Here is an 18,735-nt window from a genome sequence, read left to right on the forward strand (position 1 = left end):
CACGTCGTTACAGAAAAATGTAGTTTAACTACTAACGACGCTATTTGTAGTGACGTTACTGCCCAACACTGCCTGCTTCTCACGCATCAGCTTTAAGGACAAAATGTTCACTTGCTGCCGAATATATCCAACCCACAAACATGGTCCCATGATGAAGAGATAATCAGTGTTATTCCCATCAGTGGTCATAATGTTATGCCTGATTGGTGTATTAACCAAAGTATTTTTTTTCTTGTGCTCACTGGAAAAGAAGAAGAAACGAGATTTAAAAGTTAAAAAAAAAAATTACTATTGAAAAATCAGAAGAGTACAATCTGTAGTTTTAAACAAAGTTCTGCTGCCACTCTGGTAATATTCTGTTCTTTATTACTCTGCAAGAAAACAATAAACAATCACCAGGAACAAAAAACATATGAAAAAAACATTATTCTGTCAGTTTTATGCTCACAAGGGAGTATCACAACTCATCATCGTGGCTGGCGAGACCATACACTTCAGAGACACATTTCTACAAACTGACAAAAGGTTTGTGCATTTTTCTTAAGTGCAAACACCACAAACAAAACTAATTTAAATAAAAAATGTCTCCCCTTAGCTAACACTATTCGACTTGATGGCAAATTCATCTTAAAAGCCATAAAATACAGAAAAGGCTTTTGTTGTAAATAGTTTTGACAAAAACAGCATCATAACAGAAACCTTTTGAACATGCCAATGCTACCACTCTGAACATATTCCCTCCTTTATTGCTTCACTAGTAAGCAAAAAACAATCCTCAATGACAGAAAACATATGAGATAAATCATTATTCTCCATCAGCTTCATGCTCTCACGGGAATACCACAACTCATCATTGTGGTTTGCGAGACCATACACTTCAGAAACACATTTCTCAAATCAGAAACTATAGAAATGATCCTAGAAAGTATAATCTTAAATTGACTGACACTGAAAACTGCATCTCATTCTCAGCAGTGTCATTCTCACTCAGGGTTCAGAGGTACAGGAGATAATCATCATCTGGTTCAGATTACTCAGTAAAGCAAAAATGACCTTACTTTTGTCGGAAGCCTAATGTGATTAAAATATAATGGTGAGACGTGCAGAACCTCAGTTTCTCAGAGGTCACTTTCATGGAATAAATGGCAAATGATTAATTAATTTTGAAAATCTCTGTTTTTTTTTACAAATTGACAAAAGGTTTGTGCATTTTTCTTAAGTGCTTAACACCAATAATAATAATAAAAAAAAAACACCACCCCTCGTTTAACACCGTTGGGCATGAGAGCAAATCCATATCACTAATTGTAAAATACAGAAAAGACTTTTATTAGAAATAATTTTGAGAACACAGTATCAGTGTGATGTCAGTGAACCTTCTGAATATGCTAATGCTACCACTCTGAACATATTCCTTTTTCAGTTGCTCCACTAGGAAGCAAAGAACAATCATCAATGACAGAAAACATATGAAAAAAATCATTATTCTCTGTCAGCTTCATGCTCACAAGGGAATATCACAACTCATCATCATGGTTGGCGAGACCATACACTTTAGAAACACATTTCTCAAGTCAGAAACTATAGAAATGATCCCAGAAAGTACAGTCTTAGGTTGAGTGAGACTGAAAACTACATCTCACTCACAGCAGTGTCATTCTCACTCAGGGTTCAGAGGTACAGGAGATAATAATTATCTGCTTCAGACGAATCAGTAAAGTAAAAGTTACCTTACTTTTGTCGGAAGCCTAATGTGATTGAAATATAATGGTGACAAGTGCAGAATCTCAGTTTCTCCGAGATCAGTTTTATATAACAAATGGTAATTATTTAATTATGAAAGTCTCAATATTTCTCCAAATTGAGCAAAAAAGGTTATTCACTTTTAAATGTTAAATTTCAGTAGTAAAATTCCCCCCAAAAAATGCCTCCTCTCTGTCATTAGGCTCAAGGGCAAAACTATTTATCTTAGGAGCTGAAAAGCTTAGAAAGCGCTTCTGCTAGAAATAACTTCAACAAGCAAAAACATCTGTGGAGTAAAAAGATTATATTGAACATGCTGGTAGGACCACTCTGAACATATTCCCTTCTTCATTGCTCCACCAGGAAGTAAAGAACAATCATCAATGACAGAGAACATATGAAATAAATCATTACTCTCTGTCAGCTTCATGCTCTCAAGGGAATATCACAACTCATCATCGTGGTTGGCGAGACCATACACTTTAGAAACACATTTCTCAAGTCAGAAACTACAGAAATGATCCCAGAAAGTATAGTCTTAGATTGACTGACACTGAAAACTGCATCTCATTCTCAGCAGTGTCATTCTCACTCAGGGTTCAGAGGTACAGGAGATAATCATCATCTGGTTCAGATTACTCAGTAAAGTAAAACTACCTTACTTTTGTAGGAAGCCTAATGTGGACAGCTGAATTCAATTTTTAGTTACTACTTTCTCGATAATTCTGTTTCATTCTTGACAGTATTGTAAATCCTCATGTAGCTGCATAATGCGACACGTCAGTTTTGAATGTCCACTACACTGCTACATCAACGTATGTCTCAAAGGCTTCCATAGCTAAATATTCATCATTGAAACAATTCTGCAAACATTGTGGTCACAGACTCAGAATGAAGGAGGAACATTCATCAATGACAATATTCAGGATAAAGAGAATCATTATTCAGTCTGATTCAAGTCCAACACTTAAAGAGGTTAACTTGTTGTGTGCTACAGCACTACAACACTAACATCATTCACATCATTTGTGTAATTTCAACAGATGCAAGCAAACCACAGTCCTCAGGGGAGAGACGATATTAACTAAAGTATTTCTCACAAACTCATGCTTCCTACAAATACTGCAATTGTCATACAGACAGCTAAGAAATGAGATTTAAAAAAAGCACTGCTATTAAGAAATCAGAGGTGTAGAACTTGTATTTTTAAACAAACTTCTGCTTCTACTCTGAACATATACCCTTCTTCATTGCTCCACAAGGAAGTAAAGAACAATCATCAACAACAGAAAACATATGAAAAAAATCATTATTCTCTGTCAGCTTTATGCTCACAAGGGAATATCACAACTCATCATCATGGTTGGCGAGACCATACACTTTAGAAACACATTTCTCAAGTCAGAAACTATAGAAATGATCCCAGAAAGTACAGTCTTAGATTGAGTGAGACTGAAAACTACATCTCACTCACAGCAGTGTCATTCTCACTCAGGGTTCAGAGGTACAGGAGATAATAATTATCTGCTTCAGACGAATCAGTAAAGTAAAAGTTACCTTACTTTTGTCGGAAGCCTAATGTGATTGAAATATAATGGTGACAAGTGCAGAATCTCAGTTTCTCCGAGATCAGTTTTATATAACAAATGGTAATTATTTAATTATGAAAGTCTCAATATTTCTCCAAACTGAGAAAAAAAAGGTTATTCACTTTTAAATGTTAAATTTCAGTAGTAAAATTCCCCCCCAAAAATGCCTCCTCTCTGTCATTAGGCTCAAGGGCAAAACTATTTATCTTAGGAGCTGAAAAGTTTAGAAAGCGCTTCTGCTAGAAATAACTTCAACAAGCAAAAACATCTGTGGAGTAAAAAGATTATATTGAACATGCTGGTAGGACCACTCTGAACATATTCCCTTCTTCATTGCTCCACCAGGAAGTAAAGAACAATCATCAATGACAGAGAACATATGAAATAAATCATTACTCTCTGTCAGCTTCATGCTCACAAGGGAATATCACAACTCATCATCATGGTTGGCGAGACCATACACTTTAGAAACACATTTCTCCAGTCAGATACTACAGAAATGATCCCAGAAAGTATAGTCTTAACAACACTGATGGTGGGAACAGGAAGTCATTTGCAACACAATCATTCTTACTCAGGGTTCATCTCTGTTGTCAAATATGATCAAAACGATCAGTTTAAAACAACACAACTTGTGCAAAAGCACAATTGCTGCTTTCTGCGCCATTATTTCATCAATTATTGTCTAAAAATAAACACATTACTAAATAGTCACCACAGTGCATAGTACTGTTTATGCAACAGTGATTTTTTTTGCAAACATTATCATCACATTCAGATTATGACTGGAAAAAAAAGAATGGCTGAGGTATTGGAAGGAAATGGTGAGAAATGCAGAGTCTCGGTTTCTCAGAGGTCAGATTTATGTAATAAATGGCAAATACTTAATTATGAAAGTCTCACCCATTTCTCCAAATTGACTGAGTTTAAATGCTCAAACTCAGTAAAATTAATATAAGCTGCCTGCACTCAATCAAAACCATTAGGTCTGAGGGGAAAACTATTCACGCTGAAAGTTGCAAAATACAGAAACCGCTTCTGCTACGAGTAACTTCGACAAACAATAGCATCTGCGTAGGGTTAAAGTTGTTCTGAACATGCAGATGCTACCACTCTGAACATATTCTCTTCTTTGTTGCTCTTTTAAAAAGTAATGTACAATCATCAGTGGTAGAGAACATATGAAATAGTCATTATTCTCTCGCGGTCTCATGCTCACAAGGGAACATCACAACTCATCATTGTGGCTGGCAAGACCATACACTTCAGAAACACATTTCTCAAGTCAGAAACTATAGAAAGGGTCCCTGAAAGCATCGTCGTAGCTTGGCTGAGACTGAAAACTACATCTCATTCGCAGCAGTGTCATTCTCACTCAGGGTTCAGAGGTACAGGAGATAATCATCATCTGGTTCAACGACTCAGAAGAACAACTCACTATTTTAGGACAACTTACATGTGCATTTTAATTTGATTACCTCTGCCAAGGAGGTTATGTGACACCCGGCATTTGTGTGTCTGTCTTTTAGCAAGATAACTCAAAAACGCCTGGGCAGATTCAGATGAAATTTTGAGGGGATGTAGACTATGGTAAGAGGAAGAGCTGATTTAATTTTGGTGGCAATCCGGAAAGGATCATGGATTCTGTTTTTTTAGTATGTGTTGTATTCCCAATGCGTACTAGTATTTTGTCCCTTATCACTCACCCGAGTTCAAGTGGGAGTAGCAATGCATGCTGGGATGTGTTGTTTACCTCAGTTATAATGAAGGTCAATGTGAGCGGCACAGCAGCAAATAAAGCTCCGATAGAATCTTCAATAAGTCGTCTTATTTCATGCAAACCACAACATTACATGGTGTCAGAGACTCATCGGACCGTACGCTTCTAAAGAAAGGAGTTAATGATGGATCCATCGGCAGTGCCTACACCGCAGATGAATTGGGATTCGGCAAACCTTCCTGACACATGGCGGAGATTCGTGCAGCACGTAAAGCTCATGTTTTCTGGACCGCTAAAGGGAAAGGAGGAAGCGACCCAATGCAGCTACTTGCTTTTGTGGGTAGGAGAAAGAGGCCGCGATATTTTTAACACTTAGACATTGACCGCAGATGAAGCTAATAAGCTAGACACTCATTACAGACGCTTTGAAGAGTACCTCATGCCTAAAACTAACATTTTTGCAAGGTACAAGTTCAATGACAAACTGCAAGGCGAAGGGGAGTCTTTTGAGCATTTCGTTACTGAGCTAAAGCTACTTGTGAAGCAATGCGGCTATGCTAATAGTGACGAGATGGTGCGTGATAGGATCGTATTTGCCACTAACTCACCTCATGTGAAAGAGAAGCTGTTAAATCAAGGCTCAGACCTTCAATTCCAGCTCATGATCCTTTACTGCATGGGTTTCCTGTTTTCCTCTCTATCCTTGGCGGAGGTCTGTACTCTCTGAGTGCTTTTCTAGTTTTCATTGCTACTTGCATGACTAGTTCTGTTTCATCTAACTTCTTTCCACAATAAACACTCATAAATGTCAGCTTTGTGAGTTGTATGCCCTCTACACCATGCTACTACCCCACAACACCACTATCACCATATTATTTTTACACGCTGCTCCACACAGAAGCAAAGATCAGTCATCAGAAACAGAGGACGTAAAACCTTACGTTATTAGAAGGTATAATTACAGCTCTTAACTCAACACTTTAGAAAGCAGGACAAAAGATGAGACAATCCCATTCCTCAAATCAAGAACTACAGAGATGTCAACTGAGAGAACAATCCTGACTTGCTGGTAGGTAAAAACTGCATGTTATTTTATTTTCAGAAGAAAAAATCAGTATGACTCAAGGTTATTGTCTTTCAGCTATCTCAGTGGCACCCTTAAACTCTGCTGTCTTTGCGTTAAACCCAGAATACATATTTATGAGTACTGACAAAAAAATCAATAAACAAACAAAATAAAAAAATTCTGTGCTCCTTGGCACAACTATCAGGACAGTAATGACTCAGCCAACAAAAATTCAGCAACATTTTTAACTGAGTTGAGCACAATCTCAAAAAAGCAGCCTCTGGTACTGCAGACACATGCTACTAAGTCTCACTCAAAATTGTGAATGCTTCACTGAACTGGAGATACACAGTATTTATAATGTTTGACTAGTGATTTACTCAAACTTAAAATAAAGTATTCTAATATTTTAAGATACTGGAGTTTTGATTTTCAGGAGCTAAAAGCCATCATCATTAAATTGAAACACAAATTATTTCACGTTCCCTGTAATTAGTCGAGAAGATATTACATTTCCACTGAAATTATATATATATATATACTGACAGTCAATAGAAACTTTGAGGTAGAAATGTACGCAGAATTCTACTTGTAGGGGGGTTGTAATTATTCATTGTGGATTTACTGATGATCTCGTGCCCTGGAAGTTGAGATAATGATGAGTTGTCATTTTGTCATGATTCATTGCACATGGGTTGGTCACTTTGCAAAAGTGAACCAAATCCACACCAAGCAATACTCAGTGAGTATCTGCACAATTTGAGAATGGGTTTTGAAGGCCTATATAAAGGCCCAAAAAAGGCCACCATTGTTAGTCCAGTGAACAGCATCATGCCGCGTCTATACCATGAACAACATCTCCGGGCACTGGGTGTGGTGGAGGCCAGTTTGAGCTACAGTGATGTAGCCAGGCGTATGGGCTGTTCCCAACCCACAATCAGAAGCCTGGTCCAAAGCATGCACTGAGGGATTGCTGCCTGCATCGAAGCAAATGGAGGCCATACTCGGTATTGACTGTTGTGACTTTGTGTTTGGCAGGTGCCGTTTTCTTTTGTGAAATTCTTTATTTTGAAATCATTCTTGAAACTTTAGATTTTTGTTTCTGTATGCCAATATGCTAAACAAATGATTCATATGAAGAAATTCCAGTTTCGGGCTTCAAATCAAATCAACTCAAATCAAATCAACTTTATTTATATGGCACTTTTCATACAGTAGAGTAACACAAAGTGCCTCACAGAGGATAAAAACAAAAACAACACAATACAAAACACTGTGAAAAACCCGAAACCTTCCACCCCCCACAAATATACACACAGATACACAATCACATATACATTCACACACATACGTAGACATACGAACAGACATACATACCCACACACACAAACATACTAACATACGCACACCCATGTACACCATCTGTCGGTAAGGAGATATAAAGGAGACATGGCTGGGCGCCGAAATCCAAAGTGAGGAAGAAGCTACCTTTGGGGGCCACGCACACCGAGTGGAGTCATGGACCATGACTGCAGGGGCGCCGACACAAGGACCACCCCAGCCCAGGCAGACAGGAGGCTCCACACGAAGGTGTAAAGCTTTCCAGCCACCCGGGCCAGGGCCATCTACGGGCCAGCACCCCCATCAGTGGACCAGAATCAACTCCAGGTGTGGTAGGCCCCCAGGAGGAAACACTGGAAAATCAAGGGACTAAAACAGTAAAACAAATAAATAAATAAAAAATGAAAAATAATAAAAAAAAAATAAATAAATCAATAAATAAAAGGTATGGAAGCTAAAACTGAAGATAAGAGAAAAGAATGTATAAAGTAAAAATTTATACATAAAATAGTAATAAAAAATGTAAGAATAAAAAATGTAAGAATAGAAGTCAGCTTAAGAAATTATAAAGAATTAAAACGAGTCAGTTAAAAGTCTGATTAAAAAGATGGGTCTTGAGCCTCTTTTTAAAAACATCAACATTCTCTGCAGCCCTGAGGTTCTCTGGGAGGGTGTTCCACAATCGGGGGCCATAATAACTGAATGCCGCCTCCCCGTGTGTTCTAGTTCTAACTTGTGGTATCGTTAAAAAGCCAGCACCAGAGGACCTCAGGGTCCGCGAGGGTTGATAAAATAAAAGTTATAAACAAAATAAAAATTATGTTGAAAAATATGGTCTCAAAGTTTATAATGACTGTCAATGTGTGTGTTTGTGTATATGTATATATATATTACATATATATATATAAACACACACGGCCCAATCCAAGGAATCAGTGGTGGTCAACTGGAACTTAACAAATTGAAATACATAGAAAATGAATATGAAATAGAAACAGACAGATTCATTAAAAGAGTTCATATAAATGGAGGGCGGAAGGGACAGATTGGTTCACCTTCCCCTCATAACATTAAAAACACAGAGATGGACCCTCGTCCAACAGCATCGCATGTACAGTTCTCCTAAATCACATATATACTTTAATTTTAGTATGTAAAAACACCTACATATTATAAGAAAGTGTATCTAACTTAAACAAGATTACTACTACTTTCAGACAACCACCACACTTATTTATTGAAAGTCAATTAAATTTGTATTTTTAACACACTGCAGCAACCACTCTGAACATATTCCCTCCCTCAATACTCCACGAGGAAGTAAAGAACGGTCATCAATGACAGAGAACCTATGAAATGAATCATTATTCTCTGCCCGCTTCGCGCTCAGAAGGGAATATCACGACTCATCATCGTGGTTGGCGAGACCAATCACTTTAGAAACACATTTCTCAAGTCAGAAACTATAGAAATGATCCCTGAAAGTATAGTCTTAACGAACAGCATGCTGAAGTCAGGAAGTCATTCACAGCGCTGTCATTCTCAGTCAGGGTTTGATTTAGTTGTCCCAAACTACAAAATTACCGGTTACTGATGTGTCAACAGGCGAGAAAGAACAATAAGACCATTTACGTCTAAACTGCTTCTAAAGCCGTTTATTTATTATTATAGTCCTATTTCAAATCACCCAGAATGCTTTGCGAAGTCACGTACGTCATTGAATATCATTTATTCCTTTTTCAAAAAACCTGTACGAGCTGCTACGTTGGATTTTAACACAACAGTGTGTATATAACTATGACAAACGACTCGCTTGAGAGCAGTTGTAGCCGCTACTTATTTGCGCTTTATACGACATATAAACTGTATGGTACGTCGTCTTTAATGTTCCGGACAGGAAGTCGGCAAAGACACAGTTCCGGTTACAGGTTGACAGCCTCGTTCTGTGGTTTTAAAGGTTTCCGTTGCCGTCAGAAGTAACACAGCTCAAACACTGACACAAGAAAATGCTACGTCAAAACTAGTACAAAACCATTTTTACAGCCGTGTCACGAAGCGATCGTCTGCCAAAAACTGATTATCGCCCAGTTTACAAACGTCTACAGCTGCTTTTCTAGCGGTCAGTCAAAGCAGGCAAATGCATATTACCTTATGTCCTCAATGATAGAAATGAAATGGTTGCACTTCATAGCGCAATAGGGCGTGACATTTAAGATTATACGAGAGCTGATTCATTGATGAGTTTATTAGTAACAAAATGAAATAAAGGAACTATTTTGATAATTACATAGTCCGATTTTTTAACTGTCTAAACCGGCTCTACCGTCTTAAAACTAAATACTTTCTGGTTACTGTCATCTTCTATCACATCAAACTAAATACATTAGGGGTTTTGTTTGTTTGTTTGTTGTTTCTGACAAAGCATCTTGGTCTTTTGGGAGCATTGAACGGCATTTTTTTTATTAGCTCCGATATTTTATGAACCTAAGAACTAGTTCAGAAAATAGTGGTAATAGAGTAAAGGAATCATTATTGAAATTGTTTCTTATGTTTATAGTGTACGTATTCGGAATGCCCAATATCCTTATTCAGACAACAATTAACATGACTTTAAGATGGGTTATGTATATCAATAAATAGCTTCTTTTGTAATTATTCTGTGGGATATATTATTTAAAATACAACCCTCATGAATCAAATTAAGTCATTTTGAATTAATAACACTTAAGTCACAACGTAGCGGTAGCAGTTATTTTGCAGCAAATGAAAAACTGCAGTATATAAGTTAAATGTTTCTTTAAAGGTATTTTGTCGGTAGAAACAACTACTTGGGTTTAAACGTAGCGCACAGAGCATGTAAAATACAAAGACTTGAGCATCATTGCACTTTTGCTAATTTAGCAGCAGTTAGTTTGGTGCCACACACGAGGGCAGCATTTATTATCTAACCGGTTCAAATCTTTACAAACTTTATATACAAACTTGACTACAACTACTGATAGTGTAAATGCTCTTTCAGCAGGACTAGTATAAGACGTTTCTGTGCTGCTCCAAGCTATTGAAATTGGTAACAGTGCACTGCTTAATTTTATGGAAAAGCTAATTAATTGTTTGATGGAGTTAACGTTGGCGTTACCCAGCCAACAAGGCCAGTAAGATAGTTTATTTTTCCCATTTTAAAGTTTATTCAACTGCAGCTAAGAACACCAAAACCAACACATTACAAAAAATAAAGAAGGAGGCGGAGGAAAGCTCCATTAACAGTAATTTTAGTACCGTCCTGTAGCTAGCTACAAAAAACTCCGCTAACGGCACTTTCATTAATACCGCTCCAAATAGGCTTGTTGTGTCGACTTTCTCTTCATAACATCAGTGTTAAAACTGAAACAAGCCACTTACCAAAATGAAATGAGAGTAATTGCAGCACATTTGCTGTATCTCCCAGGAAAATTAAGTCTGAAGCCAAAAAGCTCAGGTGAAACCATCAGGACCGCCTGTTTGATTAGTAAAGCGCTTTATTGCGCAGGCTCAATGACTACCACCGACATTTCTTCTTAAAATAGTTTATTCATGCATGCAAATTCATTCACCAGGTCCACTGATGTGGCAAACACATGATTATTGCAAATTTGAGAATAATTCACATTATGAGAAATAAATTGACATATCTAGACTTTTCCATTGCTATTTATTCAAATTATTTTCCATATTTCACACCATGGCATCTAAAAATGTGGGTAAACTGGGGTAAAAAAAACCTCCAACAGTTCGATTTTACTACTAAATATAGTCAGCTTTAATTTCAAGAGTTTTCTTCAATGATAGCGGCTTGCAGATCTTTTAAATGTAGCATTAAAATCATTATGTTGGTGTCTTTACCTACATGTTTTAACGTTGACAAAAGAGTAAAACTGAAAAACAACAAGAGTGATTATATTTTTATGTGAGGACATTCCTCAAAAGAACTGCTTTTCCTTCATCAAATCAGGAATTAAAATATCACTGATAATAAAGTTATCATATAAATAAATAAAAAAACTTAAAATGACTTAAGGTAAGATTAATTCTTTTCCAACATTTCACATTCAGTTTTATAACAACTAAGTTGGAGTTCATTATGATTTAATTACCCTCCAAATTTGTTGCCTTCAGCATACTTCTCATGTACATATTGATATTCAATATTTATAAAGCAAATAGACATTCCTCTTCAGGGAGGCATCTTACCTCAGTTTACCATATATTCAGCAAGCCTTCTGGGTAATATCAATCAGATAAAATATGAAAATAGTAATAACTGCCCACTTTTGCCCATTCTGTGGCTATTAATAGCTACACAGTGTTAATCAATTGTTCCAAAAGTCTGGGTTTCTATGATGGGTTTTCAGATGAGAAGGAGAATGGATAGAAGGCACCCATGTAGCTATCTATGTCGTACATGCACCTAAATTTCTTAAACACAAAGACATTAAGGATTCAGCCAGACAAAATATTTACCTTAAAATAAAAAACCTCGTCCCTTGTCATTTCACTTCTATGTTGTCACATCTAGGCCAAAGACATCTCAAGTGCTGTTGTAATATTAGGATAATATTGCATTTATATCTTTAGCATTAGTGTTAATATACTCTCTCAGTGCAATAACAAGCAGGTGGCTAGATAGTATCAAAAAATTGTAACAGAAATCAGGCTGATATAGTTAACATAGGGTGAGGACAATACATATTTACAATATCTTCAATTAATTCTGCAATTTTAGTTCCATGCAGTTTTGAAATTACTAGTATTCATTTTACATGGGTCATTTTAAAATGATGACATAGAATTTAATTAATATTTCTTGTGCTCTTTCAGTCATAAATCACACTCTGGATCACTGACATCAAAACAAAATGGAAAAACGGAATGACGTTGCTTATTATCAGTCAGCTGTGTGCAATCATGCTTTTAGTTATCTGATTTGAAGTAAACACAGGATCTGTCGCTGAAAACAAATGCTGCTACTTCATTCTGCTGACTGATTAAAGTCAGAGCTCGGTAGGACTTATTTCCATCCTCTACAGCTTCTCCTGGTACTTCCTCCACAGCTGGTGCACTTGTTTCCTGGCCTCAGAGCGAACACAGCTGGAGAAGGAGGAGTAGTGTTGGCCCTTCACCTGGTAAACACAGAGCAATGGAGGCAATTTAGGAAAAAAAATAGTGAAGCCAAAATATTATATTTAATAGAACACAGTGAATACAATTACTGCTGCTGTGTAACTTTGTCCTTCATCTCATCCTGTTTGTGGCTGAAACCTGGCGACTGGAGTTAAAGTGGAACTTCGTTTTTTTTCAACCTGGGGTCTGTTTCCATATGTCATTTCATACATGTGAGTGATGGAGAAATGAATTTTCGACATAGCTCCAGTATTTAGCCAGGCAGGCAGCTTAGCAGCTCAGCCAGCGAAAAGTATGGGGCAACTTGCCCCCCCGCGTCAAAGTCTACCCTAACGTGCTTTTTTTCCCCACACTGACCGGCTCGGATAGTCTCAACGAGTGTCCCACAACATACTAGAGATGAGAAGTGAACGAAAACCTCCACATTACCTGGCGATTGCTATTTGTTGTGGTCTGTATCCAAATCTTGGGACACTGGAAAGCAAATCTCGTTCCGAAATCGCTCGCGCCAAAACACTGCTGTTGGCACGAGCTATCGCGCGATTTCAGAACGAGATTTGCTTTCTAGCATCCTGAGATTTGGATACAGACCACAACAAATAGTGATCACCAAGTAATGTGGAGGTTTTCGTTCACTTCTCATCTCTCGTATGTTGTGGGACACTCGTTGAGACTATCCGAGCCGGTCAGTGTGGGGCAAAAAGCACGTTAGGGTGGACTTTGACGCGGGTAGGCAAGTTGCCCCATACTTTTCGCTGGCTGAGCTGCGAAGCTGCCTGCCTGGCTAAATACTGGAGCTATGTCGAAAATTCATTTCTCCATCACTCACATGTATGAAATGACATATGAAAACAGACCCCAGGTTGAAAAAATAACGAAGTCCCCCTTTAAGTGTTTTAAAAATTACAACAAAAAAAACAACACAATTTCGAGCTACCAGACCTCATTTGGGATTCGCCATTCCCAGGTACGCAATATAGTGAATTTAAGTTTTGCTTGTTTATAAGAAGTACATGTAATGGCTGCTGTAAGTGTAAAGTGCTTCTTCTTATGGAGGTATATATTGTATGCACATTTAGAAAATACACTCACTTGTGGCATTGTAGCAGAACCGGACGCTACTAGTTTAAATGTCATAGCCGAGTTCTGCCTAACTTCAAAGTTTATACATACTGGACCTGCAATCTGACAATAAAATGAAAGGTAACAAAACTCCATTAACTTCTTTTGCTGCTCATCGTTGCAATTCTTAGTGATACTTATCTGCTTGCCAGCTCCTTCTTCAGACAGGATCTAAAGGAGGTGGCGCGTTCCACAGCTTTATAGCCCTGAGACATCAGTCGACAGCCATTGTGACAAGTGAAGAGAAACAATGAGGCAGGAAGAGAGAAAAAAAGACAAACATAGGCAGGAAGGATTAAAGAAAAGACAAAAGATGAGTGCAGGAAAATGTAGTAATGAAAAAGAAGTTATGCGTTAGAACGTAGAGTTGATATTGAAGTACAGCACAGACAGAGGGAGACATAAATAGAAACATGAAGGAAGGAAACAATGTTATAAAGCCAAGACTGTGAGGCCAAGACAGCACCAAAACTGGATCCAATGCTGGATTTACTGTTGTTCCATGTTAGCGAAATTCGTAGCATATCAGGCAAATTGTAAGCCTGAAGCCATTTCACATCTCTTGTATTTGTGTCACCTCTAAGGAAAATAAGACTGGGATCCTTGCAAGATTTTATCAACTCATACCACTGGAGGGCAGTATGGCCTTTGGAGACGTCACCATAATGTGGCTCAGAGTGATTTCCAGTTCTGCTTGGAGTTTTAGTCACTTTGGGCAGGTACCAGAAAAAGCTGCCAGTCTATGTGGTTCATACATTGTGACACTAATCTCTGAACTACTCCAAAACCTTGCAAATACTTAAAAGATCTTACATTCCTGCCATGCATATGCAGATCTTTTATCAGACCAATTTGTTTCCAGAGCTTGCAATTTAAATAATAGGCTGTAGTCTATCCTATGCAGTTTTTTTCAAAATGCTTGTGTACATGTTCAATACAATATTTTCCTTTTTTGTTCAACAGATTTTGGCTAATATATTCAGTTGCTGGCGTACAACAGAAACAGTTGCCTTTGTTTAGATTTTTTTTGGTCCAGTATTTGAAAACAATCTTTCTAATGCCAAGGTGGTCTAGTTGATTGATAAGGTACTTCTACTCATGTGGATCACCTGTGTTTAAAATAACATAGCTTGTGTTACAAAACTAATATAAAATATTAATGCGCTACCATAGTAGAAAAACCACCAGCATTTTTTTTTTTTTTTCAAAGTCTGTTTACCTGTGACACAAAAGTCAGGTACTGAAGCTAAAGCAAGGCTGAATATTATATGGCTGCCTGCTATTTGTGAAAGCATAGAATTTTAAACCATTGTAATCTTTAATACGCTTGCCCATGAAATTGTTAAGCGTGTTTATGAATCCTTGATGTATTAGAAAAGAGATTTTACAGAGATGTTAGAGGACAACCTTCTTCAAAATGATAACACAAATTCCTTTTTCACAATTGACCTTAGCACACATGGTTTTCAGGGATGTCTTGGATTTCACACTGATGAGTCAAAACATTATAGACACCCCCGCCCCAAAATACAAAATTGAAATTACAAAACCATCTCTATGTAAGTGCTCTGGACTTGACCTCTGACTTTTATATGGAGGGAAGTATATTTCACAAAAGGGGCTCAGTAAAATGTCACTCTTTCCTCATGTTCTAATGGCTGTGATTGGCTATGATTTAGCACTTTTTTCAGCTAACAGAAAGCTCCTCACCCTGGCTCCCCTGTGCAGCCGGTCCTTCATGATGCCGATGAACTCCTTGTACGACAGCTGGTCATCGTGATCAACGTCAAATATCTTGAAGATTGTGTTAACAAGATGACGCGTCAGCTTGAGCCCCGTGGCCACGTACACTGCTCTTGCAAATTCATCTGGTATGAGACAAAATGAAAACTTGATTATTGTAGCAACCTGATGCAGACGAAGATAAAAGAGAAAACACAGTATTGATGAGTGTAATCAGATCACTTCTTTGCCTACAGCTCTTGCTCAAAACGGTCACATCTACCTTGTCCAATAGAACGTGAAGCAAAGTTGTACATCTGCATGGCAATGGCAAAGTCTTCAAGGTTGTTGAGAAACTGGAAGAAGGATCTGAATTCATCAAAGGTGATTCCCTGAAACATGAGGAGAAACCATGTGTGAGCCAGTCCAGATCACAAATAAAGGCAGAAGAAAATGTCACTCCGGAGGGAAGGAAGCTTGAAAATGAGAGTTATGACTATTTCAGAGCAAGACTCCAAAGTGGCCCGATACATACAACATACAGCATTCCTTGATGCACATCCACTCTGTCGGCTGAAAAATGTAAAATCTCATGCTGTAAATTAGTTACCAAGAGATCGCATTAAATTCCCCCGTTAATGACATAAGAAGTCATTAAAGACAGGGCTGTGTGGGAATGATATGGAAAACTTAAGAGCAGCCTTCTTGCAGCGTGTCATAACTCAAAAGCTGCATACAGTTTTAAAGCTAAAGCCACTCAAGGCATAGCTGGCTGTTCAAACGGCATGGGATTGTACACTGTAGTTGTAACAATGAGGCAAAAACCACCCAAGTGTTATTTTCTCTATATTGCACATTATAAATCCATGTGAGCAAATTTCAAGGTTATAATGGTTGTGCACTGCATCGCATGCTCTTTTCTGTGAATCCAGTTCAAACCTATAGCAGAAAAATAACTCATAATAATACGGAAAAAAATCCACATATTGAGGCATACAAAGAAATGCAGGTTTGTGGGTTTACATGAGCAAAAGCAAATTAAAATACACAACTTTTCTGTGTATTTTAAACAAAAAAAAAATCATTTAAAGGGAGAAATGAAGAAGATAGCAAACTAAATAGCAGGATAGACTGACAGATTGTAACTGCAGGTTGTGTATTGAATGAGGCAGAGACCAACCTCCTGCTTCTTCCACAGCATGAAAAGGAAAGAAGGGAGGGACAGAAATAGAGTTGGGTTGCATAAGGACTACAAGCCAAAGAGTAGCTGGGTAGCATAGTTAGATAGCTAGACCGACAGACTGGTATATAGACATTCATGTGTAGCTGAAAGTGCAGTCAAACGTGTGTGTTTGTATGTGTGTGTGAGGTCAAGTGAAGCAGTGGAGCGCTGATGTGTGGAAAGTCACAACAGCCTCAGGCAGAGACAACGGTGGGAAATTACAGGCGCTCCAGATGACTTGAGGGTAGGAATATCCATAGAGGAAGAAGAATAAATTAAACAGATGGATAAAGATCAGGAAACCTATCTGGTGTTATCTAAAGAAGAATCAGGCAAACTGATGTCCATGTGTTCCTTCCGCAGTGAGGAACTTCATCCACATCTGTACTGTACCTTTTCATCAGGTATACACTGGCGGACGTTCTCCAGGTAAGCACTGATGTTCTCCACGTTGGTGAAGCGCAGCAGGATTTTGGCAAAGTCCTCCTCACTGATAGTGGTCATCCCTTTTGAGTAGGTCAAAAACTCAATTTCCAACACCTCTGTCTGCAGATTATCCATAAATCTGAAAAGCAGAAAAGAAGGGGATGAGGAGAAAACTAGAAATTTAGTCTATCAAAGCACATTACAGTTCTGTGATGCTGCTGGTAGCATTAGCGCACATATTTCTTGTACCTGTAGAAGTCATCAAAGGTAAGCTCTGCCTTCCCTTTCTTCCCAAAGAAATGGACCAATAGCGTGGTGTCAATTGTGATGCTCTCATCTGCTCGCTATCACAGAGGAAGGAATAAGAGACACAATTATTAGCTAATCGATAAAGCCCAAGCATTGTGGTGGAGGAGAAGCAGTGGGCGGGACGAGTCCATCATTAATCCAACATGGCCACCGCGGAGCCAGGCTAGCAGGGAGCAGCTTTCTGCTACACGTGTGCATAACGTGCACCAGATGAGCGACAACACAATGTCGATCGGAGAAATCAGCTCAGACAAACAATCAGCGGCCATCATGACATCAGACATACCAGTCTAGGCAGCAAAATGCAAAGTTAAGGAAGAGTTTCTGTAAGATGAAGCATGTGTAGAAAAAGTAACAAGCAAGTAAGCACTTTGATTAGGAGGTAAAATGAACAGAAAGGTTTCTATTGCTATTTAGTCTAATAACAGAAAAGTTTCTATTCCTTTTAATTCTAACAGTCAAGATCATCGTCATCGTTGGTTTTTGGAAGCAAAGTAGATAAATCAAATTGAAGGTATGGAGCAATTGTTTCTCTATGCAGTCTAGACTGGTGAGGAGTGTTGTAGCTGCATGAAACACAGACTGACAGACCGGTGAAGACATGACGAGTGCTCAGGTTGCAGCCCAAATAAAGACACAGAGACACGATAAAAAACAGAATCATGCCTGCATTCACTGAAACAGCGGCGAGTTGGAGTGAGTAAGAATGTACGAGGAAGAAGGACAACGCGTTGAACAGGCAGAGTACAATATAAAGAGAGAAGCACACGAGGTGAGAGGAGGAGAAAACACTTTTGGAAGAACAACTAAGCGGGACACAGACGAACACACAACACCGAGCTGCCAAACACACAGAACACATTAAAGCCACCACATCCCATGCTTTCATTTGCAAATGCCACATCGACACGCCTGAGAAGAACCTCAATCACAAACAGCAGCTCTAGACAGAACCCACATAAAGCACAAATGCAGGGAATTTTTGGGCCGATTCCACCTTTTTCCGTCAACAGATGAGAATCTCGACTGTCAACTTTGCTTCCTTTTATTTCTATTTTGTGTTAGCATATCCTTCTATTCTCCCTCAGTTGTTTGTTAATCTGTGTTCCCTCTTGGTCATCTGAAACCCATTCAGGGGGCTTTGAGGAGATTGTTTTGTTTGCTGGTGCTGTAATCTGCTAGTTAACACCTTCCTAATCCCTTTAAAGAACAAGGTGACATGGATAAGTTTTTTAGCCTTTAAGAAAGCTGTGCCTTGAATGTCGTCCACCATTTGTCTGCATTTATGCTCGCTAACACGCATGTATCGATCGCAGAA

General features: G+C 38.3%; 1 protein-coding gene and 8 non-coding genes across 10 annotated transcripts in view; all 9 read right to left on the reverse strand.

Moving 5' to 3' along the window:
- Positions 1 to 339: 339 nt before the first annotated feature.
- On the reverse strand, positions 340 to 530 carry LOC127533497 (small nucleolar RNA U3). The gene has a single exon (XR_007941233.1). It is a non-coding gene; the product is annotated as a small nucleolar RNA U3 (small nucleolar RNA).
- A 189-nt stretch (positions 531 to 719) lies between these two features.
- LOC127533494 (small nucleolar RNA U3) lies at positions 720 to 935 on the reverse strand. The gene has a single exon (XR_007941230.1). It is a non-coding gene; the product is annotated as a small nucleolar RNA U3 (small nucleolar RNA).
- Positions 936 to 1,396: 461 nt separating this feature from the next.
- LOC127533493 (small nucleolar RNA U3) lies at positions 1,397 to 1,612 on the reverse strand. The gene has a single exon (XR_007941229.1). It is a non-coding gene; the product is annotated as a small nucleolar RNA U3 (small nucleolar RNA).
- A 455-nt stretch (positions 1,613 to 2,067) lies between these two features.
- Positions 2,068 to 2,283, reverse strand: LOC127533491 (small nucleolar RNA U3). The gene has a single exon (XR_007941227.1). It is a non-coding gene; the product is annotated as a small nucleolar RNA U3 (small nucleolar RNA).
- Positions 2,284 to 2,966: 683 nt separating this feature from the next.
- LOC127533495 (small nucleolar RNA U3) lies at positions 2,967 to 3,182 on the reverse strand. The gene has a single exon (XR_007941231.1). It is a non-coding gene; the product is annotated as a small nucleolar RNA U3 (small nucleolar RNA).
- Positions 3,183 to 3,638: 456 nt separating this feature from the next.
- On the reverse strand, positions 3,639 to 3,854 carry LOC127533492 (small nucleolar RNA U3). Its single transcript, XR_007941228.1, has one exon. It is a non-coding gene; the product is annotated as a small nucleolar RNA U3 (small nucleolar RNA).
- Positions 3,855 to 4,440: 586 nt separating this feature from the next.
- On the reverse strand, positions 4,441 to 4,655 carry LOC127533496 (small nucleolar RNA U3). Its single transcript, XR_007941232.1, has one exon. It is a non-coding gene; the product is annotated as a small nucleolar RNA U3 (small nucleolar RNA).
- Positions 4,656 to 8,737: 4,082 nt separating this feature from the next.
- On the reverse strand, positions 8,738 to 8,953 carry LOC127533490 (small nucleolar RNA U3). Its single transcript, XR_007941226.1, has one exon. It is a non-coding gene; the product is annotated as a small nucleolar RNA U3 (small nucleolar RNA).
- Positions 8,954 to 11,006: 2,053 nt separating this feature from the next.
- The window catches only part of micu3a (mitochondrial calcium uptake family, member 3a), a 37,994-nt gene continuing 30,265 nt past the window's right edge, over positions 11,007 to 18,735 (reverse strand). The window contains exons 9-13 of one of the 2 annotated variants that reach the window (XM_051945280.1): positions 17,358 to 17,452; positions 17,076 to 17,247; positions 15,744 to 15,852; positions 15,449 to 15,606; positions 11,007 to 12,615 (exon numbers count right to left, since the gene is read on the reverse strand). In XM_051945280.1, coding sequence (XP_051801240.1) covers positions 12,517 to 12,615; positions 15,449 to 15,606; positions 15,744 to 15,852; positions 17,076 to 17,247; positions 17,358 to 17,452 — 633 coding nt within the window. In that variant the 3' untranslated portion in view covers positions 11,007 to 12,516. Of the gene's footprint in view, positions 12,616 to 13,875; positions 13,945 to 15,448; positions 15,607 to 15,743; positions 15,853 to 17,075; positions 17,248 to 17,357; positions 17,453 to 18,735 lie in introns of those variants that run through there. The other variant, XM_051945281.1, reaches the window with a different exon arrangement.

The sequence above is a fragment of the Acanthochromis polyacanthus genome, chromosome 3 (assembly GCF_021347895.1).
Source record: "Acanthochromis polyacanthus isolate Apoly-LR-REF ecotype Palm Island chromosome 3, KAUST_Apoly_ChrSc, whole genome shotgun sequence".
In the NCBI taxonomy this organism is placed as follows: Eukaryota; Metazoa; Chordata; class Actinopteri; family Pomacentridae; genus Acanthochromis; species Acanthochromis polyacanthus.